Here is a 26,882-nt window from a genome sequence, read left to right as displayed (position 1 = left end):
CACTGTATCAATTTAGAATACTGTATCAGATTGTAGATGTGAGCCCTTGTTTTACATCGCTTTGCTGGCATGAAAAATATATTAAAAACAAAGTTGAAAAATTTACAATATGACAGAAAGAAAAGGAAAATATTTTTGTTTCAATTTTCTTTTTTTGCTTGTGAAACTAGTTTGTCATGCATATTGTGAACTCATGTTTTTAAACTACTTTGAATTATTAGCTTTGCTGCTACTCATTAATAAGTATTTTATATCTGAAAAATATTAGTTTGCCTTTTATTTGCAAATATGATCAAATGAGTTATTTGTATTGGGAATTTTCTGATGATTTTAATGTTTTAAATATTTTTGTAGCGATTTCTTTCATTGGTTTTACTCACGAAATTTGTACTTCTTATCAAGATTAGTTACATATGGATTGATATTTTTCTTTTTATGATATTCTTTTTAAATATTTTAACTCATTAATCTTTTAAAATATATTGAGTGTGTAATAATTCCACAAGAATTTTTTAACATTATTTGTGATGATTTTATTATTACTTATTTTATTATAGAACACCAGAATCTGTTTTGTGTTTAACCTTTATATTCCAATGGTCCATCTGACAATCTGACAATTCCTATCTAAATACCACACCGAATAGCTTCATTATATGTTTACTATCTTAGGGAGTGTATAATCACTATAAACCTATAGACATTTCCAGCTGTGCATTCTCATGGACGTGCTTCTTTAGAATCATTTTGTCAATTCCTTCCATCCTACTTTTCTTCCCCACATGTATATATCTCCTTCTATTTTGGTTTTGTATAGTGTAAAACCTATTGCTCTGGAAATAGTGAATTGTATTTTCAGAGACTAACTGTAAAGGAAATTGTAATATGTTATGTATATTTTTTTTCTTCAAAAATGTACTTCGGAAAGTTCAAAGTGAAAATGAACTGAATTTTCAGGCTGACTTGGAATACTGAAAGTGCTTTTCTAAACCTATGAATGTTTTTAAGATTGCCATTATAAAAATATCCATTTCTACATAGATCTAAAAGATTACTCAAATATAATGTTTAAATTGATAAAAATATTATATATTAATGTTAAAGTGGGTTACTTATTTTAGTAAAATGAGGTTTAAAAATTGATGGGAAATCTACATAAAGTCTTGATAGCAGAAGAGAAAATCCAATATAATAATTAGATAAATGCAATATGATTTTATTAAGTTGATAAAGAGTGAAGAATTTTATATATTTGAGACTGAAATATGGATCTTATTTGTAATAAAAGAATAGGGCAAACTATTAGAACCATTAACTTTATTTCACAATTATTGATGTAATTATGTCATAAGTAATAGTTAAATCTCAGATTTTGTCAGGGAGATATAGAAGGATGGACATCATGGCTTTCAATGAAGGCAACCACTTTATTATATCTACTTTGTAACTGGCCTTGAAAGTTGATGACGTCAACGTCAGTGATCCTGGAGAATTTGTTTTTTTTTTTAATTAGTAGGCACAAAGCCTAATAAATAGTCCAGATATAAAGAGCTTCATTATTCTAAATAGTATTCTTATAAATTGATTTAAGAAAAGTAGCTCTGTATTTCATTTTATTATCTCTTTTTGTTAACCATTTCATAGCTTAGATACATGCCATGCAAATTTAGTTTACCATTAGGGTCCCTTCAAGGAGAACTCTGATAGGATTTGTCTTTAATGTTAGTCATGGAAATAAGCCAGAGTCTTCATATTCAAGTGTGCAAAATAAACAGACTGTGGATTTAGGAGGGGGGAAAAAAGCTTTGGATCTTTTGAGAAGCAAGCAAGGAGTATAGGAAAATTCAAAGTCTACAACTGGAATTTTTTTTTCTTTACCTTACTAGATTTTATGGGGAGTAATAGATTAGAGGTATTGTGCCATAAATTATGTTATTTTATATTATGTTGCCATATATTGGACATAAATCTAGCTCAATTTTTCAGTGCCTTTTAAATACTTAATGACCAGAAGCCGGAGCAATGGATTCATGCTCATAAAAATAAAAGGAAAGAAGGAAGGAGAAAAGGAGACAATGAGGAAAGGAGAAAAGGAAGAGAAGAGAAAGGAGAATTTGAAATGAGCCAGTCTTCACAAATGATAGAAGTAACACGTCTAAATTTCTGTATTTTACTCTAGGTCAAAGTTCCATTTAAACCCACAAATAAGGAAAAAGCATCTGTGTTTTTCCACATAACCCTGATTTATTTGTTGACATTAGGGCTTGATCCTTCTTTAGAACCTCTGCATATGATTTACTGTAATTTTTAGGTTGGCTAACACCATCAAGACCAAACCAGTCCAAGTGTTAGCTTTGTGGGTATCGATTCATAATGGCCAATGAAGGGAAGTGCATGTTATTAAACGTAGCATGTACAGATTTACCTCTTGTCTTAGTTTCCTCGGCCACCATAACAAATTACCAGAAACATGGCAGCTTAAAGCAACAGAAATGTATTCTTTTACAGTTCTGGAAGCCACAGCTCCTCCAGAGTCTCTATGAGAGAATTTTTCCTTGCCTTTTCTAGCTTCTGGTAGCTCCAGGCTTTCCCTGGCTTGTGGCTGCGTAACTCTAATCTCAGTCTCTGTCTTTATACAGCCTTCTCTATGAGTTTGTCTTCTTATAAGGACATTTGTGTCTCATAAGGACTTTTGTCATTGGATTTATAACTCACCCAGATAATCCCAGATCCTTAACATAATTATATTTGCAAAAAACCCTTTGGTATATAAGGTTACACTCACAGGTCCTGGGGGGTTAGGGCATGGATTTATCTGTTGCAGGGCCACCATTCAACTCACTCACCTGTATGGGTCTTGAGGACCAGATGCCTTATAGTGAGTAGATATACCCCAAATTAATTTCTCCTTACATATTTTTGTGAATTTACAGTAACCTGTTAGTGAAGAACTAATGAGAGATGCAAAAATTCTATGTAAATTCTACACACTATCAGATATAGAAAATTATTTTCATTTATATTGCATCGTAAAGATCTTGGCTTCTAATACCAGCATGCTTTTTATTGGAAGTGAGAATAACAAAAAACCACAAAATAATGAATTCTAAATTACAGTTTCTAGCCATTGTATCTTATATAATTGTTTCAATAATTTTTAAAGATTCTGCATACTTATTTACATACTTATGGTCCATAAGTATGTAAATATAAAAATAGATTTTAAATAATGAGAAACATCTTAGCACATATCCTAAGTTTGTACAAAGAAAAAACATTTCCTATAGAGAAAAACTAATTTATTATAGATAGGTATAAATATACCTATGTATTTATAAATATATATTTACATGTATAAATAAATAAAATGGCATATATTTGCCATTCACACTATAGTTTGAATATATTTCTGTTATTTAGATTGTTTTTCCTATCTTTTGAGATGTTTTAGTACTCAAAAATGCATAAACATTTTACAAAGTATCACTTCGAAGGATATTATCAAATTTTTATCTCCACAGAAAATCGCTTTAGTTAGTCCTACATAAATTTGTCTATGGAAATCTGAAGCCCGTGGTGTCAAACAATAAGCACATGGATAGTTGTAACAGAATACAGTTCTGGCACGTTGCTATAATTTGTGGAGCAATGATTTTTTTGCTCACTGCATTCTTCTCAAATACTCTTTTCAAACTCGTCTGCTCTCCTCATAGTCTGTGTCATTGTTTCTGTCTTTACATGCCGAGAAATGAGACATCAGAGAGAAACTGATTTTTCCATCCTGTAATCACTGTCTTTATAGTCACCAGTCTTTAATCTTTTCCACGTTAGGATCATATAAGGAAAGAGAAAGTTTCCATCTCTTCCTCATTCCAGCATAAAATATCTACCTAAAAATAGCTTGGTCTTTTCTGTCCTGCAATTCCCTTTTCCTCTTTCTCCACACAGCCACACATCGTTGGTCATACTCTTGAGTCATATTTATAAACATTCGCAAGCTCTTTTTTTCTCTTTATTCTCACGCAACCGATTCACACTATGAACTTTGGGTTTTATTTGGGTGTTGAATAGGCTGGAATGAATAATTGTGAACAGTGCTAGACAAGAAATAACAAGCTGAATAATCCAAATGAATGGGGGGAATAAAGGAGTTAATGATAAAAGTTTTCTCAAGTTTCGAACAAGAAAATATTTGTATATATGGGATTTTCAGTAAAATATAATTGCATTTAGCTTAATAGCTTGTGAAGCAAATGCTTGAATATACATTAAAGTTTTTGTTGTTCCATATTTTTATTTCTTTGTAAATGGCTTAAAGAGAGAGTTGATCGATTTAAAATTCACAACATTCCAGAAGCATAAAGACTAGTAAAAGTTCAATGAAGAGTATATTTTTCTCTAAATGTAAAGTGCTATTTTAAAGTGCTTGTTTTCTTAAATATAAATTACTGACTTTTAAAAAAATACATTATCTCATTTAATACAGCAATACTAAGGAAGATAGATAGTAGTATTAACCTTATTTAACAGTGGTAGAAAATGAGATGCTGAGAAATAAGAAACAGGTGAAATGTAGATGAAATGGACTTGAGAGTCCAAGATTTCAGGGATAATGAACAACCTGGTCCCTGTTTGTTTATTTGGTTTGTTATTGTCACTTATGATCCTCATGGTACCATTAGGGGAGTGTCGCTGCATACTTCAGCCCCGCAAATAATTCTAACAGCATTCTTATGAGAGATGTATTATTATTACCATCCTTCTTTTATATTTGAGGCTATTGAGTATGGAAGCATTAAGAAACATGCCCGAGGCCCGCAGCTGGCGTTTTGACTTTGACTCAGACAATCTGGCCCCAGCATCAGTTTATTTGTCCTGCTTCCCCTTAAGCTGAATATAAATAGAAATAAGCTTGATTCAGTACACCTCTCCATATTGACTTGTTTTCTCATATTAAATTTTTAATATTTGTGTGTGTGCTTACTCACTGCCTTAGTCAGCCTTGATGCAGAAACAAACTCAAAATCTCAGTGGCTGACAACAAACATGTATTTCTCTGTCAAGCTACACATCAGCAGCTGCAAATGAGCTGCCGTGGTTCTGTCCCATGTGTCCTCTCATTCTGGTGGGGACGCAAAATCTTTTTACCAGGAAGGGGGCTAGTATGTGATAGCAATCACACAATCTGCCAGTCCCATTAACTAAACTCGTGGTACCCTCTCTATGGCCCACTCTTGGCTATTCCTTATGTAATGACAACATGCTGAAGCCAGAAGCCTAACCTTTTTTCAGAAACAGAATGGAGAAAGAAAGCCAATTCAGAGAAACTCAAATATTTTTGTATACATAAAATTTATTATTGTAATTAGTTGTGTGGAAATGATAAAAATTCAGCATGGAATGTTCTTCATTCTGCTTCCTCAGATTCTTTGACTCCTTAGGGTTAAAAAAGATTCACATGGCTTAGAAATGCCCAGAACCTATAAAACTTTTTTCCAATAGCAATTACATCAACATAATTTCATTTAGTTCAGTTCATCAATAAATTTTCCAGTGGAGCTAGGCCAGAGCCGAAAGTTAACAACACTGAGCAATTTTTTTTTTTTTTTTTTTTGAGATTGATGGGCTTCTTGAGAACAGGGTCATTATTCATCTTAGCAAGGAACATGCTACTAGCTCATAGTAAACACCTAGTAAATATTGAATGATAGCCAGACTGGCTGAACAAATCAAGACTGAAAATTCCCAAATGCATCTTTCCCTCTTCCACAGGAACTTCTACTTGCAGAAAAATGGGCTAAAATGAACAAGCTTCCCTTTCCAAAGATTGACCCTTACGTGTTTGATCGAGAAGGACTAAAGGAGTGTTATGTCTTTAAACCCAAGAATCCTGATGTAGAGAAAGATTGCCCGACTATCATCCACTTCGTTCTGGCCAACATCAACTTCAGAAAGTACAAGGCTCCAGGTGCGTTGGGTATAAGTTGTCTTCTATAAAGTAGGAATCTGGTAAAGGAGCAAGACCAATACTAAGCTGATACGCACTGGCACTTGCTGTATCAGCTATTACAATTTTGAGTGCTTCCCTAACCTTGGCAAATAGCTTCTATCCTGAGACATCCAAGTATCCCCCATCTTTCTCACTCCAACATCCCCTAGGTCCTTCACAATCTAGAATCTGGAGAGTTAACTACTAGCTTGGTAAAAGCAGATTTGGGTCTTTACTCCAAAACCTCGAATTATGTTTGTTCTGATTGGTTGGTGATCTTATCATTAAGGTTGTTAAATTTTGAATATCACTATTGTGAAAGGAGCCCTTGTTTCGGAACAAATCATGCAAAAGTTCTGGGAATTTTAGCTGACTACAAGATGAATGTAATGTATCAGTACAACATAGCTGGTAATTTCATGTTGCCATGTTATATTTCATAGAAAAAGAAAATTAAATTCAAAGCACAGTCATCCTGCTGTACCATCTTCAGAATGCCGAAGGCCTAAAAATCATTATTTTAGGACCAGAAAATGTAGTCGTAAAAGGAAAGACACAAAAAAATAGAAATGGAAGATTTGACAGGGGACTATGGAGAAGAAAATCATCTTTTTCTAGATGGCAGAGCAAGACAGAGAAAGGATCAATAGGGATAGAAGTTATTATAAGTCGTACTTCAAAACAAGAGAAGGAAGGATTGGCTGTCATTTTTAGTTATCGGACAGTAAAATACTCGAAACCAAGAATTTTCTATCACTGTTAATTCCCAAGAGGCCGTATAGGGGATTTCTATGTCATGACCACAATTAGATCATGTTTGGTGTGGGTTCCCCCAGAAGCAGACTCCGAGCAAAGGATTCAAGTGCTAATGGTTTATTTGGATGAACTAGAGAATTTTAGTAAGGAAGGAGGAAGTGACAAACAGAAGGAAGGCAGAGAGCAAAAGATGTGTTCATGAGCTGGCTGCTTGATCCTGTTGGGAAACTAGGAAATGGAATAGAACCTGGGCTCCAGAATCATCCTGCCCACTCACACGGCAAGAGACAAGGGAACTGGGGAATTTATATCCTAACTCCCTAGCTGCCTGGAGTAGAGTATTCTTTACCAGGATTTCCAGCCAGCTGCTAGTGAGCAAAGCAGGCTTCCACAGTTGCAGACAGGGGTAGGAAGCCCTTTGGCACAGAGATGAGGATACTGGCAATTGGAAGTTGCCCAGTCAAAACACACAGAAATCCCCCAGGGAATGTGGAAGGGGGACACAACAGTATTACTACAGCTTACAGTGACCCCAGTGGAGACTTCCAATGTTATATTTATGGCTATTTGTATGTTTTATTCCCTGGGTTTTAGAGCTATTTTGTAGTGTTCAAAATAACACTGTTTGAGACTCTTCTGATATTTAGGTGTTCCAAGAGAAACTGCAGAAGAGAAAGAAATAGCTGATTTTGATATTTTTGATGACCCGGAATCACCGTTTTCAACCTTCAACTTCCAATATCCAAATCAAGCATTCAAAAGGCTTCATGATCTGATGTACTTCAATACTCTGAACAACATCGATGTAAGTATGTCCTACGATTAGTGACAATGTCAGATATTTCATATCACATAAACATAGCAACACCTCTTTTTAATTAATTAAAAATAAGGTTTATGAATGACACCACCCAAATTGTACCATTTTATTTTTCATGAAATATTTTGTTAATCTCCAGGCGAACCCTATAAAATTCACAAATAAGAAAACTAATGCCTCCAAATTGGCAAAGCCTACATTTTATGCTATTATTTGATTGACAGATTGGTTGGAACTTAGCTTCTTTCCCAAAGTACCTAATGTATTTGTGATATGATAAAATAAATATTAGAAGTAGAAAGTGATAAAAAGGAAAAATAAAAGTAGGAAAGTGGATATAACCAAAGTGTAGTTAATCTACAAAAATACCATGTGTTTTAATGGATACACTCATGCTTTTTAAATGTCTTTATTTTTGTGGATCTTGGGAATATCACCCAAAGTAGCAGCCCTCCTACCCTGTCTCTGACAGCTGCATGCTTCTGTCGCTTCATTTTCCCCAGAGATCTTAGCTAGCCTGCTTTGCCAACGCTAAATTCCAGTTCATCTTTAAAGAACGACTGCTCTGTTTGTACTCACCTCATGACAGCAGCCCCGGTTTGTCATTAGCATCAGGATTCTGCACTTACTCGATCCTCCCAAATTCTTGTTCACTGAACATTGGCCCAATGTTTTTCCACTGGCAGTATTTCATGTTTGTTTGTTTTGTGAGAAACCTAATATCTAGTCACTTACACCGGTAGACGTGTGGTATGTGAGAAACGCAGCGGCTTTGGAGTCAGACCTAACTGGGTGGTCACACCCTTGCATGCTGCCTCTTGGCTGCGTGATGCTGGGCATGTTGGCTAACCTTTCCACATTTAACTTTCCTCATTTGTAAGAAGAAGCAGCGATACGTGTCTTATAGATCAGGGTGAGGATTAAGTAAAATAATATAGTTTAAGAGCTTGGCATCTAAGAGACAATAAATTGAAGCAGCTAATATGTGATGATAATATTATCTGTGTTCTGACTTAGCTATCCCAGGAAAATGTACTGTTACGCACTCCCACTCATTCAATTTATTAATTCAGTAAATGTATTCTAAGAACCTGTTGTGTGTTAGTTTATTCGGCATATGCCAATGATGCATAATAAAAAGCTTTTAAAATTTGTTCTCAAACAATTTTATAGTGTTAAATATTAGATGTTAATTAAAATGTGGAAAAGCATATATCCAGAAGTACTGGTACTTAATTCTTAATTTATTGGTATTTTATCATCATGATAAGTGTGTCTAGGTACGAGTTTAAGTTTTTATCTTTCTAAAAAAAATAACTAGAAGCTTACTAAGTATCATAGCCTAATACCTTGGGCCCCGATTCCTGCACCTTTAATGCTGTCTGTAATCTCTTTCCATCTTATTTCTTCATTAACTCATATTTATTGAGTATCTACTGGACCAAGCACTGTTTTAGGAACTAGGAATATAATAATTCACAAAACAAGAGAACAAGAAAAAGTTTTGAGTGCTTAATATAAGCTAAACCTTTCCCCCTCAAATATTTAACATTGAAAACTATCCTATGAGGTAGATATTTTTATTCGCGTGTGAGGAAACTGAGTTATGTATTAGTTAGGCAGATTGCTGGAAGTCACACAGTTATGTGAAGAGCTGAGATACCGCCACAGGTTTTTTCCACTCTTTCCTAACTTTTGACCATCTATCTCTCAAATAAGCACATTTCCTAGTATTCTCCAAAACAGCCTCCTCTCCAACCAGGCCAATTTCCAGATGTTCTCTAAACATGGCATGACCCTCTATCTTCAGCCTTTTTATAAGGTTCTCCTTCTACTGCCGAGAATGCCTCATCTTTCCACTCTGTTTATAAAATCCTGCTTGTCCTTCGACTCAAATCAAGTCTTATTGTCCCTATGATTTGAACTTTATCCTGTTTAATTCGACCTATAATAATAACCTTCTGCATATTCATTAATTTTACAAATATTTATGGTTCCCCTACTGTGCTCTAAGTGCTGGGATCAAAAATGACAAGACTTACAGAGTCCCTGTTTCCATGACATTTTGGGTTTTATTGGGAAAGCAGGCATTAGCCAGGAAATTCACAGAAATTTAGGTCAGTATATCTTCTTGTATTTTTCTATATTTGTAATTTTTATTTCTTTCTCAAAATATACTGTAACTTCTTCTTTGGGATCATTTAAAATTTTCTATTGTGGGAATTCAATATTTGCTTGTGGATTGCTTCCAATCTCACATTTCCAAATTTGTTCTTTTTTGAGAGAAGATCACATTTTACGTTTTATTTTCTTATCTTCTCTTTTTACTGCCAAAGATTTAAAGGTTCTGGATCAACAATGAGGAAGCTATTGAATGGCACAAGCGAAAGATGACATGAATCCTATTTAGAGATGGGCAGTGGGGACGGAGAAGTTTGAGATATGAGGGCTATTGCTAGGATAAGACTGATGGGAAGGATTTGGAATCTCAATGAATTTCAGGGGAGTATGAAAGAGGAAATTAGATACAGACACTACTTAAGAATACTCCTAATTAAAAAAAAAAGAAAAACCAGGAAGATTCAAATATGGTATCTTGCCTTTGTGGATACATCTAAATGTATCATGCTGGAAGCTTTGAATTTAGCAACTGATGTACTGAGTTTAGCTCTACTATTTATATTACAGAATTATATCACAACAAATCAGTATTTTTTGCAGTAATCTGTAAAAACCTGGTTAATGGTTTTATAGTGTTAATATGCCACCTAGTGGTTCAACTTGCTTATTCCAATTGCATTTAATTTGAGTTTTTCAGAGTTATAAGTATAAATATTCATTTTCATTTATAAGAATGGCCTGTTTACTAGAAATAGCTGCCAAAGTCCAATTATGGTAAATATTGCTAGTTATTGATATTGATATTGATGATTTTTTGTGGTCATGAATTCATTATGAAGTAATCGACAGCAGTCATCAGTATAATTTCCACTGTGGTCTTTTATATTTTAAAGCTTCTTCGGTGTTTGGAAAGTAAATAGCTGATTTTTTATTTTACTTGGGTACTTCTCCGTAATGAGGGTTATTGCGTCTCATGATTATGTGGTGAAAGAGAAACCAACTTAAAACCTGATGGCATGATCTCTAGAAAGGTGGGGAAGTTATTAAAAGAAGATGCAGAGGGCACGTTTGATCACAGAATTAATTTTCTGACTTTTACCAAATAACAAGCCCACGATTGGCTATATATGGTGGGTTCTTTCTAGTGAACTTTCTAGCCTCACATCCTGAATTTCCTCACAGATGGTCAGTTTTAAAACAGCAATAAATAGATACTACTTATGGAATGTTTCCTATATGCCAGGTGTTGTCAAAGTAGTTTTTACAAATGATGTCCGATTCCTACAAAATCCAAGATTAATATTATTATTCCTATTCTAAAGAAGGGGAAACATGCTCAAGGATTTAAGCTAAACTGCCCTTGATCTCACACAGCCAAGAAATGGCCGTGTCTGGAAGCCCAAAGCTTCTTTTGTCGCTATAGAATTATATTTCCCCTACTCATAGGAAAAATGGGGTCGGCAAATTTCTGCTTTACTTAAAAGTAACATATGAGCTCATTTTTCCCAGAAGACTATATATATATATATACATATATATATAACTGTTTTGGCTGAGGAAGTGGGGTGATTCCTTAGCCGTGACTTCTCTCCTCACTAGGCATAGGGTAAGTCTTTTATTTGTGATCCTTCATTTCCACTTGTCCACTAACTGTAAAGAACATAAATTCTAGATTTTGTAATTATTCTTTCTTCACTCTCATCACTTTCTCAGTGAAGGACAGAATGAAGATAAATTTACCATGTTACAAGTATTCTATTCCCAATTTGATCAGCACAAAATCTGGAACACTCCCAGAATAGTTCTTTTTCTCTGGTAAGGAAAGGAAGAGTATTTGGATATGAGTTTAACAAGACTATAACGGTGGGATGTTGAATTTAAATGTATATATACATGACTCAGATATTTCTCTATTTGAAAAGAATACTTTAATAAAAAGATTGATGAGATTTTTGGTTTGAGCAAACAAATGGTTAAATGAGTTCATAGCTGCCCTAATTATACATCTTTTGCCTCTATTTGCAGGTGATAAAGAATGCCATCATTGAAAGCATCGAATACAGAAGGCAGAATCCATCTCGTTGTTCTGTTTCCCTCAGTAACATTGAGGCAAGAAAATTTTTCAACAAGGAGTCTCTAAGCAAACCCACAGCATAATTTGTGTGCCGGAAAGGGCAGCAATTTCCGATGCTGAGGGAGTTTGAAATTCCATGACAACTGGATTTAAAAGCACATTAGTACTGATCACAAGAGACTGGCTAATACTCAAAGTTGTAGTTATTTAGCTGCATGAGAATAATACCCTTAGAAGTTCATTAGGTTAGCAGATGGTGTTGGTTATGTAAAAATATACTCAGCTACATTTTTTTATGAGTAGGAATTTCCTGATGCAAATGTAGGGACATATACTGTATTTTTAGACATTCCTCATCAACTACCTTCTGTGTCCTCTTTTTAAAACCTTGGCTTCTTTTTAGCATATTTAACATTTCAGTCTCAATAAGTAAGACTTTGCATAATGTGTGAATATCATTCACTGACTGGATTTATTCATGCCATGAGACAACACTATTTTTTATTTAAATGCATTTATACATATACAAAATAAATACATCTATATGTAAATTAGCATGAGACAACTGAGTTGTATTATTTTTAATGAGATATTGTACCATTGGCTGTGAGAGTCTCAGATTCATGCTTTCGGATGCAAAAGTTGTTAATTCTGTATTCAAATATGAAACTTATCGATTTAAATCATGGCTAGTTTTCATAAAAGAGAAAGTGTGCATTAATTGTTAAGCAAATGGCATATATTTATTCAGCAAGTAGAAAAAAATGTAACCACTTCTAGTTTAACGTTTTACTTTGCTAAGGTTATCTTGGACTGCGTATCCACCACCGGAGAAAAATCCGGAAGAGTAGCAAGGGCTGAATATGCAAGACTTGTCTTCGGGAGAGTCTGCATTGCACGGCTACTGGTTCAGTTACGGTTGAACTGCTAAGGTTCTGGGTTGGTTTTCCAAACATAAGGGCTTCCTCATTCTTTCTTTACCGCGTCTATTCATTTGTCTTCTTTCATCTCACCTTTCGTTTGTGGGGGAGGAACAAACTTTCTTCTATTCTCACGGTTCTTCTGGCTGGTCTAACAGTCAAATAGATGTGAGACAGATTAGCAAGAGGAAATTACCAAATTTAATACATACGTATGTGTGGGAACCCCACGTATGTGAGTCAGAGACCCCCACATGCACAAGAGTTCCAGAGGTAGAAAGCGAAAATGAGTACATGAGACATCAAGAGCTAGGGATGAGGTGAAATGCCTTGAGAACTTCAGAAGATTATTTCAGGATGATAAGAAAAGCAGACCTTTAGTAAATAGCAGTTTGCTCTGCCCTATAGTTAGATCAAAAGAAGTTATCTTTGATAATCTCTTATGGGTGAGGCCTCTAATTCAAATTCTTCTAGGTAATTAAGGGAGGGTGTGGGGCAGAAGTTTCTCTTGAGCCTGTGGCTAAAGTTGCCTTTAGTTCAAAACAATCCGCATACACAGAAGCACATGTTGGGGTGACTCGTGGTGAGGCCCCACACATTCACATTTCTACCTGTGAGGAAAGATTTAAAAAAATAATAAAGAAGGGAGCACTTGAAAGTTTGTTCTTTTACTGGTTGATTTATTCATATGACAAATGAGTGCCCACTACAGGCCATCGGACATGTTGGAGGATCTGGGGATACAGCAGGGGACAAAACGGACAAAAGCGTCTGTCTTCGAGGACCGTACATTCTAATGGAGGTCACCAACGACGACCAAGACAAATAAGTATCTAGAATGTTAGTGATAAGCACCAGGGAGAAAAATTAAAGAAGGGAAGGGAGGAGATGAGACGTGTTGGTGGTATGTAATTTAAAATGGGACCCTGGAGAAGATCATAATGAGATGGTGACATCGGAGTAAAGATGTGAAGGGTCTCAGGGGACAGGACCTGTGAATATTGAAGGGAAGAGCATTCCTGGCCAGGGGAGCAGCCAATGCAAATGCTTGAAGGTGGAGCGCCAGGCATATCCCAAAGCAGAGAAGAGATCACTGTGCCCAGAGCTGAGTGGGAGATAATTCTTTTTGAGTTAATTATATGAGCAAGAGTTTGGAAGAGTGTATTAAATTAGTGCTTGGGGCAGAAATTAAAAAAAAAAAAAAATTCTTGCCTCAACCTGTTGCTATGATATAATCTTATGTGGAGAAAGTAAATGAATAAACCGAGTAGAGTTTTGTTTGTTTTGTTTTTGTTTGTTGTTTTTGTTTGTTTGTTTTTTGGTCACTATCGTGGGCTCTAGGCAGAAAGCAGGCATCTGCCAGTGTCCAAGACCGCACCTATACAAAGGACCCTATCACCCCAAGCCAGATATATCGGGAGTCAAAAGCCTGGCTTGGTGGGACCACGACCAATGTAACGAGAGACACCTGGGTGGCCTGGTTCATGGAGAGTTCAAATACCATTAGGTAGCAAGTCCAAATGGGGCCCTACTGTCCCCATTTGCAGCTGGCGCCTCAAGGTGATTTTCAGGGTGGGCCCCCTCCACTCTGGACTCTGCGGATTGTGGAGCCCGGCCCCAGCTCCCCACTTCCAGAGGGTCGTGGCTGCCCCAGGCCGGCTGAAGAAGTGAGAACTGCGCATGCACAAGAGAGCTCAGTTCGGTGTAGCCAGGAACATGGTAACGAGGGACCAGTCTAGTCCCAAGAGGCCGGGTCACAGAAGCAGAATCTGGGGAACACAAAGCATTTGCTTCATTCCAAGCCCTAACATACACAAATGTGCATGCTCCCCTGAAGTCAGAGCTGGAGGACACTGGCCTGCCTTTCAAGGGCAGAGCCAGGCAGGCTGGAGGGCAATAATCTAATAAGAGACACTCAGGACCCACAGGCAGCAAGTCCAAATAAGACTGACCGTACTTGATTTTCAGCTTCTGTATTGCACCACCGACGGGGTGTCTTAGGGGGGTGAATCCCTTTTACAGCGCAGACTATGCAGGAGTTTGGGGACAGACCCCAGCTCCACAGACCTGGAGGTCCCTGCCTGCCCAATGCCAGTGGAGTGTGAACTGCACCTGCGAACCGCGCATGCGCAAGCAGCTCTCTTTTAAGGCAGTGGAACTGAAACCGGGCCTGGGTCCAGACAGGTGGGGCACAGGAGCAGGAACTGGGGATACAAGGCATCTGCCTGCTTCCAAGCCCCAAACTACACAAAGGCGCCAATTCTCTCTGAACACAGTCTCTCTGAACACAGCAGGAGGCTACTGGCCGGCCTTGCCAAAGCAAAGTCGGACGGGCTGACCTTGGTACCATAGAAGATACCTAGGAGGACTTGTCCCTGGAGAAACCAGGGACCCACGAGCAGCATGGCCACATGGAAACTGACTGTCGCCAATGTGTAGCTGCCACTGCAGGGTAATTTTCCAGTTGAGCCGCCTTTTCACTGGAGACTATACAGATTGTTAGAGCCAGGCCCAACTCCACAGGGCTAGACTGACCCAGGACTGACGGGGTGAGCACTGCGCGTGCGCGGGCCCAGCCTCAAGGCAGCTGGAAGCTGGATCTGGAAGCGGGAGATGGTCGGGCACTGGAGAGCACCTGAGGAACAAGAGCTAGGGCAGGGCCGGAGGCGTGGCGGTGGCATCATCTTATGCCACACGTGAGGAATTTGGTACCTGGAAACGCCTGGATCTGTCAGACAGTGTGACTGTAGCCCATTTGCAGGTAAGCCTGAGTCGCTTCCTGTCCATGCAGAGACTAAGCAGGCGGTTGGGGTCGGGGCGCAGTTTGGCAAGCCCGGAGGGCCCAGGCTGCCTTAAGCCCGCTGAAGAAGTGCAAACTGCGCATGCACAGGCAGCATAGTTCAGAGCGGCCAAGGACCACGGATCAGAAGAGCTCAGGTTAGTGGTGCAGGGTCTGGGGACTCAAGGCATTTGCTTATCTTTAAGCTGTACAAATCGCATGCTCACTGGGAAGGCAGAGCTGGAGGATAATGGCCTGCTCTGCTAGACTCGATAGGGCAGGGGGTTGGTGATTGGGGTGTCTTCTAATCAGAGGCAGCTGGAAGCCCCGTTTCTGGAAAAGCTCGGGACCCCTTAGACTGCAAGTCCACCTGGGGACTGATTATCACATTTCGTACCTTCCCTCCCGATAATTTTCGAGAATGGGCCCCCTCCTCACTGGAGTTTTCAGAAGTGTGAGCTGTGTGTGCAGGAGCAGGGCAGTTCAAGGTGGCCAGGGAGCTAAAAGCATAAAGGATCTGGAACTAGGCCAGGGTCCGAGAGGCCTGGTCATCAGAGTGTCTTGCTAAGAAGGGCCCGGAGAGCAGGCCGTGTTTTCTTCTAAGAGACACCTGAGTGTCCTCGTTTGCTGGTGGAGCCCTGGACATCTTCATGTAGCAAGTCCAAGCGAGAGTGACTGTCACCAATTTGCAGCTGCTGCCCAGGGTGATTGTCTGGGTTGGGCCCCTCCGCACTGAACACTGTGCAGGGGAGGGCATGGCCCCAGCTCCCGGGGCCTGGAGGGCCTGGAGGGCCTGGAGGGCCTGGGTGCCTCAGGTTGGCTGAAGGGGTGCATGTTATGTGTGCATGTGACAAGCACTTCAGGGTAGCAAGGGACCTGGAACTCCCAAGGGTCAGGAGAGGCCTGTTCATCTCACCACAGCCTGGCATTCTCTCCAGGCAGTCATCTGGAAGGATCATGATGTTCACTGTATGTTCCATCCTGTGCTGTCTGCTGTCCAATGTCTGATACTCACTGTTTTATATTTTATAGATTTTCTAGTTGTTGAGAACAGGAGGGTAGCAAAGACAGTCCATGTCAGTCCATAATGTGTGAAAGCCAGGACACAAGGCTTGACATCCGTCAGACCAGCTCCGTCACTCTGTAGCTGTGTGACCTTGGGGAAGTACTTAACTTCTCTAAGCCTGGCTTCCCTTACCTGTGTGCACAGCCTGGGTAAATATCCCTGTGCTGGGTGGACTCCGCGCTTCTCCTCAGAGCTGCAGACCCTTGGTCAGTGCTATGGGACTTATTAACTAAAGGCAAATGCTATTCTGTATGGGTCTGGGTATTGTTTCGGAGCAGGATGAATCAGCACGTTAGCACTGTTTAGTAACAACTATGGGGTTTTTGAGTCACGTTTGGTTTTGGTGGAGGTCGAGGGAGGGGCATGTTTCAGTAGTTGAGGCTGGCCTCATAGCTGGGATGTGCCAAGTGACCGGCTCATGGTAAGAGATATCCCTCCGAGAACAGTCTTTGGACTTCGTGGTACGCAGGTGCTTTGCATGAATGCTGATGGTGGTTTGAGATCTGGAAACAGAGTGTTGCTCCACTCAGTGGTGGGAGAAAAAGGAAGCCTGTGCCTGGGACTCCAGGACCCTTTTGAATATGTACCTTCTCCTGCTGTTGCTGTACTGTGTCCTTTGCCTGAGGGTAAACTGAGTCTTATGAACCCTTTTAGGCATCAAACACTTAAGATGATTAATGTGTAATTAATGCACTGAAAAACAGTAATGATAATAATCCCCACATTTTAATATTATGTTGAGGATTAAACAAAACAGTCTAGGGAAAGTGCTTGAGTCCTTGCCTGGCATTTTGTAGATGATTAATGACTGTAGTTATAATACTTACCAAAACATTGTTTGGAATAAAACACATTTTAAACATTCAGAAGCAAGAGAGAACCCTATAATTATAGTGGAAATGGAAATTTTTACAGAGGAGGCGAAACTTCACTTTGCTCTTGGATGATGTATAGAATTGGAAATGCAGAAAGAAGCGCGAAGGCATCGTGACGAGGAAGACAGGGTGAGCGTCAGGAAATAGAATGGTATTTTTAAGAGACCAGTGAGGATGTAAGCTTGACCGGAAAGGAAGAGTTATTGAGAAATGAAGCCTCATAGGTACCTGGGAAGCTGTTTGCAACAGCAAAAACTGGAGAAAATCGCAAATGCACATCCCCAAGGAGAGTGAGTGAATAAACTGGGATATGCTCAAACAAAAGACTATTATGCAACACTCAGTAAGTGAACTATGATGGCATGCAGCAATATGGATGAATCTTAATGTATTAAGAAAAGAAAATAACTAAAATAAAAATGTATGCCTTTAAGCAATATATATATATATGTGTGTGTGTGTGTGTGTGTGTGTGTGTGTGTGTGTGTGTGTGTCAGATAAAATGATATTAAAAGAGTATCCTTAAAAGGATTGTGAGAGAAAAAACACACAGTAATTAGGAGGATGGTTACCTTGGAGCGGGGCAGCAGATGGATAGAGTGGGGACTGCACAGCTAGATGTAACTTATCACCAAAGTCTGAGCTTTTACATTGGCTGTTAGGTCCACAGGTGCTTTTTATGTTATTAAAATACATACAGACATATACACATACATAGAAGACAGCCGTGCATGGACCATCCGTAAATGAGCCTGAGCCAAGGGTCAAGATTAATCCACTTCTGTGATCTTGAGGTTCTTTATGGGAAAACAAAACAAAACAAAAACAAACAAAAAACAAATAAAAGCACAGTAATGTTTTGCAAACTCTCGTGATCCAAAAGCCTTACTTTATATACTCATTAATAAAAAAATTATATATAAATATATATAAATATGTAAATATATATATTTATATATATCTCTCTCTTCTGTGGCAGAGAATAATGTTCTGGAAACCTTTAATTTGCTCCCCTTCATTTTCCATTCCCTTGCAGCTAGCCCAGTGAAATGCAAGCAGGGTGTGAAGAGAGTTACTGTTGAACCAAGGTGAGAAGTAATTTTATTGTGCAAAACCCTTGGGATTTAGGAGTTGTTTGTGACCCCAGCATTAAGTAGCTCATCTGGACTATTATGATCTACATTATGAAAACCTTATACATTCTAAGTTCCAAACCTACAAAATAGATATTATTCATGTGACACAAAGGCATCATAATGCTATCAAGAGAGTAAACGATAAGACAAGTCTCTAATGCATCAAGGAAAAAGAAGACGAGAACTGAAGTTGTCCCCTTGAGTCCATTCTTGGCATGGTAGCCTTAGGCGAATTTCTTACCCTGTTATGCTTCTGTTTCTTCGTCGATTAAAAAGGGGATAATATTAAATGTTTTTGTCTTTTTATAAGATGGCTCTGAATATCAAATGACATAGAGTATATGAAATATTTAACAAATATAAAGCCTTCTTTGGGGGCATCTTATTTTTCTTTACCTTCTTGAAATCAAGAAGTTGGGTATACAATTTGTTAAAAGATAAACTGAGGCATCTTAAAAATTTTAAGAGTTTATTTGATCCAAAATTGATTTGAATCAGGCAGCATCCAACAGCAGATCGAAAGGAGCTCTGAGGAGCTGTACAAAACGAAGAACTTTTATACGCACAAGAGAGTGGGAACAAGGAAGTGATACCAGGCAGAAACATGTGTTGGTTATCACGACATTATCCTCCTTTAGGGGATGGCACTATCTAGTGCTGATCAGGTGATTCCTGCTTGACTGGTTTAAGATTTCATTGCTGGGAGAGCAGACTGTAATTAAATCGGTTTGGTGATGTACGAGTGAGTGACTCTATTTGGGGCATGTTATTGTATTTTTAACAGACTTAATAGACAGAGCCCCCCAAATTTAAAGATAAATAAGAAATCATTAACTATTCGTGAATAGGAAAATATTTATTCAATGTATAAAACTCAACTCATTTTTGAGATATATATTAAATACGTGTAAGTAAATTTCTCATTTTGACCACTAGATGACAGCATGCTTCCAAAAATTGTTCTACACTTCTTCAGTTTGTCTTTTAATGCAAATTTAGTTATTTGTCCAAAGAGATAGTAGCTTCATGACATGTTTTGCACTTAGTAACACACATATAATATTATATACTTGGATTATAATAATGTAACGTACTTCTTAAAAGGTGAATCAACCATTCTTTTTTTCATTTTATTTTCTGCTGTAAAACAATTTAAAGATATACAGAAATAAAATGAAGTAATGAGAAAGACATAATGAAAACCTAGAAGTGAATGATATATTCAACACACTAGAGAGACTCACCTCCCAGTTTCTAACATTTCCTCAACCATACTTTTACACATGTCTTGAACCTGGAATTTTTTCAAAATTTTGGCTTTTCCAGGTGTTACCTGGAAATTATTATAAACATATACTTAAAAGTCAGCCCTTATAACTACAGATAATGTTTTCATGCATTTAGTACATATATTGTATATAGTGGTGAGTCTTCACTAGCTGAGAATAGTGCATCCTTAAGTGACAGGATACCAATAAGGATTTGATGATTATGCATTTTTCAGCTTGGCATAAAAATCCTAAATATGAATAATTTAAGTAGACATTTTAGCTTAGGTTACAATTACAGTGTTTACTGAATTCTCAAAAAACAATTACTAAGCTTTAATATCAAAGGATTTTTATATTGTGGCAGTAGATAGCTAGAAAATAATAAAAACAGCTAATGTATGATAACGTTCCCAGTCTGTAAAAAGCTCTTTTAGGTAGTGTATTTCTTTGATTGATACAATAGTCTTCAAAGACAGGCAAGGTGAATATAATATCTTCACTTACAAAAAAAGAAACTAGAAACTCATGAATTTAAGTGACTTGCTTAACACTAATGCAACTACTTAGGTGGTAGAGCTTATAGCTTGCAAGCCTGGTCTCCTGACTTCTAACCCCAGATGTTCTCATAACCATCCAGATGTACTGACCCAGAACCAGAAGCGGAGAGGTTTACTTTTATTTCTGTCACTTAAGTGCCGTATAAACATTAATACCTAAATATTTTGAGTTTCAGTTTTCTTATTTGAAAAATGAGGCTATTAATATCTCTTTTATTTGAGAAGATTGCTGTGAAATACATCAAATCTGATAGGTCCTGTTGGAGGTTTTAATGGGATCTCTCAAAAGTATATGTGTGTGATGTGATTGATCCTGTAGACCTGTGAAGCCAGGATCATTAATTATTGGGAGGAGGAGGGTGTCTTTTAGTTATAGAGGCCTATAGAAGTTATAGAAGTTAAGTTATAGATTGTTAAAATAGGGTCTGAAATCAGATAAAAATAAATTTTAATGTTGCCTAGCCATTTACCAGTAGTGTGATTTTTGGCCTATTTTTAATAACATTAATTACCATATGTGTCTATTTTAACTTAACCTTTAACTTAAACAATTGAAAGCTTTTAAAAATTTAATTTGCAATATATAGAAGAAACAATAGCAACAAACTAATCCTATTTTGGCTTTTTAAAAAAGTCTTCAGACAAAATTTTGTATGAAATAAGTTACTATAACCACACTGTGGCACTCCTTACTTACTTAAGACTTTTCAGTTCAGATTTTCTCAGTAGATTGTGCTTTATAAAATGCAATACCATATTAGTCCTGGGGAACTTCATTGTGTTTTCTTACGTATTCCTAAGTATCTTAATCATTGACTACAAAGTTTCATAAAGATTAATATAGTAACCCCAAACTATTGAAAAGTAAAAAATTATCATCTCGACATTGTGAAATCAAACTTGGAAAATATGCAGTTTTTTGTTTTGTTTGTGTGAAAACGTGTGTGTGTTGGTATGTGTGCACAAAGCAACTCAGTAATGAAAGTGCAAAATCACAAAGATTCCAGCAAACTACTTAAAGAACACTCTCCCCACAAATCCTAGCCTATCAGCCAGTCGGCTCGGTTCCCAGAGGTACACTGCCCCAATGTGCCAACTCACGGTGTTGACTGTATGACTTATCAGGAACAGAAACGAAATAATAGCCTTTCTCTGAGAAGAGATGAACCCAAGCAACAGATAATATTTAGTGAGGATCTTATATTTCAATTACCGGAATCCATTAAGTCCAAATGTGACCCACTAGCCCCATCAAAGAGATTTTGCTTAGAAGTATTTCAGGTTTTATTTCCTCACCTGAGACTCTCAATGAATTATGTGGAAGAAGAATAGACATTAGTGCTGGGAATACGTAAAACATCCTAGACAGGGAAACATAAGGGCTGGCTAGAGGGGGAAGCAGCCAAAAGACTGACTTCCTCCAGAAATCTAACCTGGAGACCACACCCCTCAGGGTGGAGCTGAGCAGCCAAGTGTGTCTCACTTAGCTTTGTCAGGTTAAGGAAAGGTTGGTAGAGGACCACCTGATTTATCTGGCTCTGGATCAACCTACAGAATCCGTGAGACCCAGATGCTCACACTCTCAACACACATTTATTGAGCACCTAGCTTTTTAGACACAGAGTGTTGGGTACTCAGCATAAAAATTACATGCTTGTATTCTCATCTCGAGGAATACACGCACTAGTGTGAGAATAGATACTGGCATGAATATCCATATTGTAAACCTGACTGTGGAGAGTCCTTTGACAGAGCATAATAAATACTTGTTGATCGTGAAGTTATGTCATCGGCTGCTCAAGCATATTTTATAAATTTAAAAATTACAGTGTTTGCTTAGCATTTGCTAAAGTGCTAGGCGTCCTGATACATTCTTTATACAAATTATCCTAATTCTTACAAAATTCCTGAAGGGTAGATATTTTTATTCTTATTTGACCAGTTAAAAGGGAAGAATATTGATTGATCTGTCACAAACTGGGGTCTGATTCCAAAACTCATACTTCGAAACTGCAGTTTCAGGCATTTTGCCTCCGATTCCAGTGATGTGTTTACTACCCAAAGGACGAAAGGATCACTGAGTGAAATCGATTACTTCTGTCTCCAGTGGGAGCAGAAAGGGGCACAGATGCGGGGAGCACATTCCGATCGAAAGAGCGATGCCAATGACCTGGCGAGCCACACAGTTCATCAGACTTTCTTCTAATCATTCGTATTGATTAAGGAGAGACTGGCCCCTGCCTCATCAGTTGGGCTACACCCAACAATTCATTCACACCCTAAGTATTTCCATTGTCGTAAATGGCTCTCTGGTTCACTAGAACAACGGAGCCCACACAACATGATTTTCAGGGTCAGGCAACAAAGCTTTAGTGAGACAGGAAGTCGACATGCGATAGGTGACACAAACTTCAGCAGAAATGGTTCACCCCAAAAGGAGCTCCTCCAGTGGGCTGTACTGCATTCTGACTAATACCTAATGGCTCAAATACCCATCATGCAGCCGGGTGCTTCTTTAACCACGTTTCCTGCCGGGTTGCCCCTTGAACGTTCTGTTCCAGCCACAAGTTCTGGAATTCTATCAACTCCTCTTCTACCTCAGGACCTTTGCACGTGCCGTCCTCAGCCTAGGATGTTCCTCACACGGATAGCTGACTGGTTAGTCTCCCTACGCCTTTCAGGTCCCTCTGTTCAGGTGACACTCATCATTGAGCATGACCACCCTATGGAAAGTGACAACCATATGCCGCTGCTTGCCTCCCTTAGCCTGCATTATTTTTCTCCAAAAAACTTATCACCATCTAACATAATGCACCATATATCCATGTTTTTGTTTGATTGTTGGTACCTTCTAAGATGGCGGACTTTGCTTGCTTTGTCCTTTGTAACCTCGGTGCCCAGAATAATAAGTATTTGTTGATGGAATGATTGCGATTATTTTGCTAATAGTGTGGACAGCTTTTTATTTTTTTCACATGTCCATTAAAGGAACTTGGTATATTCAGTTAAACAAACAAATTTTGAGCAGTTTATCTATGTGCTAGTCAAAGTAGCAGGTGCTGGTGATGAAGACATGTTTACACATGCTTGTGATATTTGTCCCTCTTCCCTTTGCTTGGTCTCCTTCTCGTTCCCCTCACCCTTCTTCCTTACTCCCATTCAGGTCCCTGAACTTTGTTCTATTCTTCTATCCTGATCTTGACCTCAACTTCCCACCTTTTCTCTCTCTCTCTTCATCAAGAGATGATAAAATTCTCTCTCTTGCTTCTTATGACTTCCAAATCCTATATGGTGTCACTCTAAGACCCGTAACGCCAATTAATTAATTACATAAACACCTCTTTATACTCTGCTAATAGTGTTTTAGCTCTCTGATCACTCCATATGCAACGTTTCTGCCCAGTCCATTCATAAATAACTGCAAGACCACAGCAAGCTGGGGCAGGGTGTTTTACAATACACACGTTTTTATACTTCCTCTCTAGTCTCACCTATTTCACTTGCAAATAAAGCCCACAAAGTTCTCTCACTTGATATCACAACACTAGAGGTCTGAGTACTAATGTTAACACTGCTTTGCCTATTCTGACACGTGTTAGTCGTGGAATGGCTTATTACATGTGGCAGCCTCCTCTGGAGTCCTTCTCCAGCACCTGGAGGAGAGAATCAATATGGTAATTATAATCGACTGTTTTTGCCTCTGAATCCAACTTGGATTTGTGAATGGTGGTTGCTTTCTGTTTGTTTAAATATGTCTATAGTGCTTTCTATGTGCCAGTCCCTATTCTAAAGGTTAACTCATTTGAAATTCAAGACAATTCTAGAGATAGACACTACTATTATGCTCACTTTACAGGTGCAGACCCAGAAATTTTTCTGATTAACAGAAAAATTAAATAGCTTGTTCAAGTTCATTTAGGTAGTAAGTGGCAGAGCTGGGCTGTGAAGCCAGGGACATCACTCCAGAGTCCATGCTCTAACAAGGAAGCGAAGGTTCTGTCGTCCTCAAGAAGAGGCCTAGAAATTTATTGTGTTTGAATGTTTAGATTCTTTTTTTCCTCCCTCCCCAAATCATCCTCTTTGATATTAAATAGGGTTTTACATTAGAAAAAAAAAAAGTGATGATAGACAGTTTCAACAGAAAAGGAATTTTTTAAAAGGATGTCATGTAGCTCAAAGAATCATCAGTTATTCTAAAGGACTGAACTTGGACATGAGACGGGAAGGAGAGAGGCCGAGCAGCAAAACCCCACTGGAATCAGTCCAGTGGGGACGCCCCCACTGCCACTGCCACTGCCAGACACGGGACACTGCTGGGCACACTGTGACACGGCGGTCACTGTTGCCAAGGAAACTTGGTGCTGCTGCCGCTGCTGCCACCACTGACTGAACGGATTCCCCACTGCTCTTGCTTCTTCTGATTCAAAGTCTGGGCCGGTTCACCTGTCTGGTCTATCTTAGGTCACAGGTCCATCTGATGTCACGTCCTAGCTACACAGGAAGCTAGGAAAGCAAGTATTTGAAGAATAAAATATAGGAGGCTTGATATTTACAAAATTTAGGAGACGTACTTATTGGGGATATACTTACACTAAAAATTTATTCACTACTTATGTGAAATTGAAATTCAGCTGGACACCCACTAGTATTTTTATTTGTTAAATCTGGCAACCCCGTTGCCGTCTTAATTTCTGTATTCAGGAAGAAACAATCATTCGTATGATGGACAATTTTCAAAACATAGAATGAAGTTCTCTGTTGAAAAGAAACAGAAAAACCAAAATTCACTACATTCTCTTCTAACATTTTTCCATATAGTCACAGCATAATAATTTTGCAGTGGGAGAAAAAATACTTTCTGGCATCAAACCAACATTCAATGTATAACCAGATTTCTTTTTTACCAGTTTTTTACCCCAGCGTTGTATCACAACCAATTTCATTTGCTACTAATTTGAGGTGATGTTTTGGATAACGTGCTTTTATTTCTAACCTAGTTTCAGCTTTCATTTCTAACATAAACCTTCCTTTCCAATAATAAACGAAGCCCTCATTCCCAGTCCTGAGGAAGAAATTTCATTGTTGCACCCTATTCAAGCTGTACACAAATCTATAAACACATTATGTTGCAAAATGTGATAGAAGTAGAGAAATCTGTGTCATAAAATGTTCACCGTATATCATTCACTGCTCTGTAATTTAGTGTCTTAGCTTCTTTTCCTGACTAAGAATATTTATGAAGCTCTTCTGATACTTCTACAGAAACAGGTGATTTTGAATGTACAAAATATTAGTAGCTTAGAACAAAATAGTTTACTTCGTCATTCTCCTTAAACAAAATGTTTCTGACAAATTCACCATAGAGTTAAAGAGAATAAAGTAATTGGCAAAATTATTTGATTTTGTTTATAAAATTCTTATACAATTTTAGTTTATATAGCATATATATTCAGTGTTAAGAGTTGGAAAAAAGGCAATATTCTAATAATTAAACAGATCTCAAGCTTAAGCTGCAATCAGAAAGATAAATTTGTTTATTATTTTTTTTACTACAACAGCACCATCATCATTTAGACTTCTTGTACTGATTCAAAATGAAAATATAGACTTTACCGATATTGATGCTTTCAATAGTTATTGCTGGAAGAATACTTATCACTACTATCGTATTTGATAAATAGTGCAAAGGCAAATCATTTGGACTTTAGCAGAAGAAAAATCTCTTTAAAGTTATTTGGCTTTTTTAGACCTAAAAATAATAGTAACTTATTAGAGAATTAATGTATGCAAACTTTATTATAATTTATTTTTTTTTGGTTGTAGGCACCATTTTTAATTTTTGTGTGCATTTATTTCCCAAAGCAAAGAAAGCAGATTAGTTTTTGTAAACAGAGGTTGCACGGGAAGAAGAGAGTGGTGGGCATTCAAAGAGTAGAGTGGCATATAATTCTAGTTCTCCAAATCGTAACAACGATCCCGGAAATGCTTTGACAGTTAGTAGCAAGAATTCTGATTCTGTTACATAGTCTCTACTCTCACATTTCTCTGAATCTTACATGTAACCATATGACATGCACACGAATTATTTTACTTTATAGAAATAAAGTATTTTAGTCACAGAGAAAACATTGAACTAATGACATTTCAAGTCACATTATCTTAAAAATCGGCTCTTCCCATGATTTTAAATACAGTTTTAGAAAGGCAAATACTGAACTGTCCTTTCAAATATTCAATTATTTCCAGCTTATTGTTTGTTTCACACTAAAAAAAATATGCAATTATTAAAAATCCATATCTAATTCAATATTTAATACAACTATATTAAAAAAGGAACAGTCCTCTCCTTACACCTTCTATGAGTCCCAAGAGATAACCACCGATAATAGTTCCATATGTAATGGCCCAGGCTTAGAGCAGGATCACATTAATAAAACAACCTCCTTTATTGCTTTATCTCTTTAATATAAAAGACTAATTTATAAAGTACTCCGACACTTCTTAACCTCTTCTTTCTC

The 26,882-nt window shown here is 37.8% G+C and overlaps 1 protein-coding gene across 1 annotated transcript in view; it reads left to right on the top strand.

The window, feature by feature from the left end:
* PLA2G4A (phospholipase A2 group IVA) overlaps positions 1-13,958 on the top strand; it is a 131,272-nt gene extending 117,314 nt beyond the window's left edge. The window contains exons 16-18 of the mRNA XM_011364565.2: positions 5,773-5,968; positions 7,393-7,550; positions 11,712-13,958. Of these exons, the coding sequence (XP_011362867.1) occupies positions 5,773-5,968; positions 7,393-7,550; positions 11,712-11,843 (486 nt within the window). The 3' untranslated portion in view covers positions 11,844-13,958. The remainder of the gene's footprint in view (positions 1-5,772; positions 5,969-7,392; positions 7,551-11,711) is intronic.
* Positions 13,959-26,882: the final 12,924 nt, after the last annotated feature.

The sequence above is a fragment of the Pteropus vampyrus genome, unplaced genomic scaffold (assembly GCF_000151845.1).
Source record: "Pteropus vampyrus isolate Shadow unplaced genomic scaffold, Pvam_2.0 Scaffold98, whole genome shotgun sequence".
NCBI lineage: Eukaryota > Metazoa > Chordata > Mammalia > Chiroptera > Pteropodidae > Pteropus > Pteropus vampyrus.
Note: the sequence above shows the minus strand (reverse complement) of the source record. Positions and strands in the feature narration are given on the sequence as shown.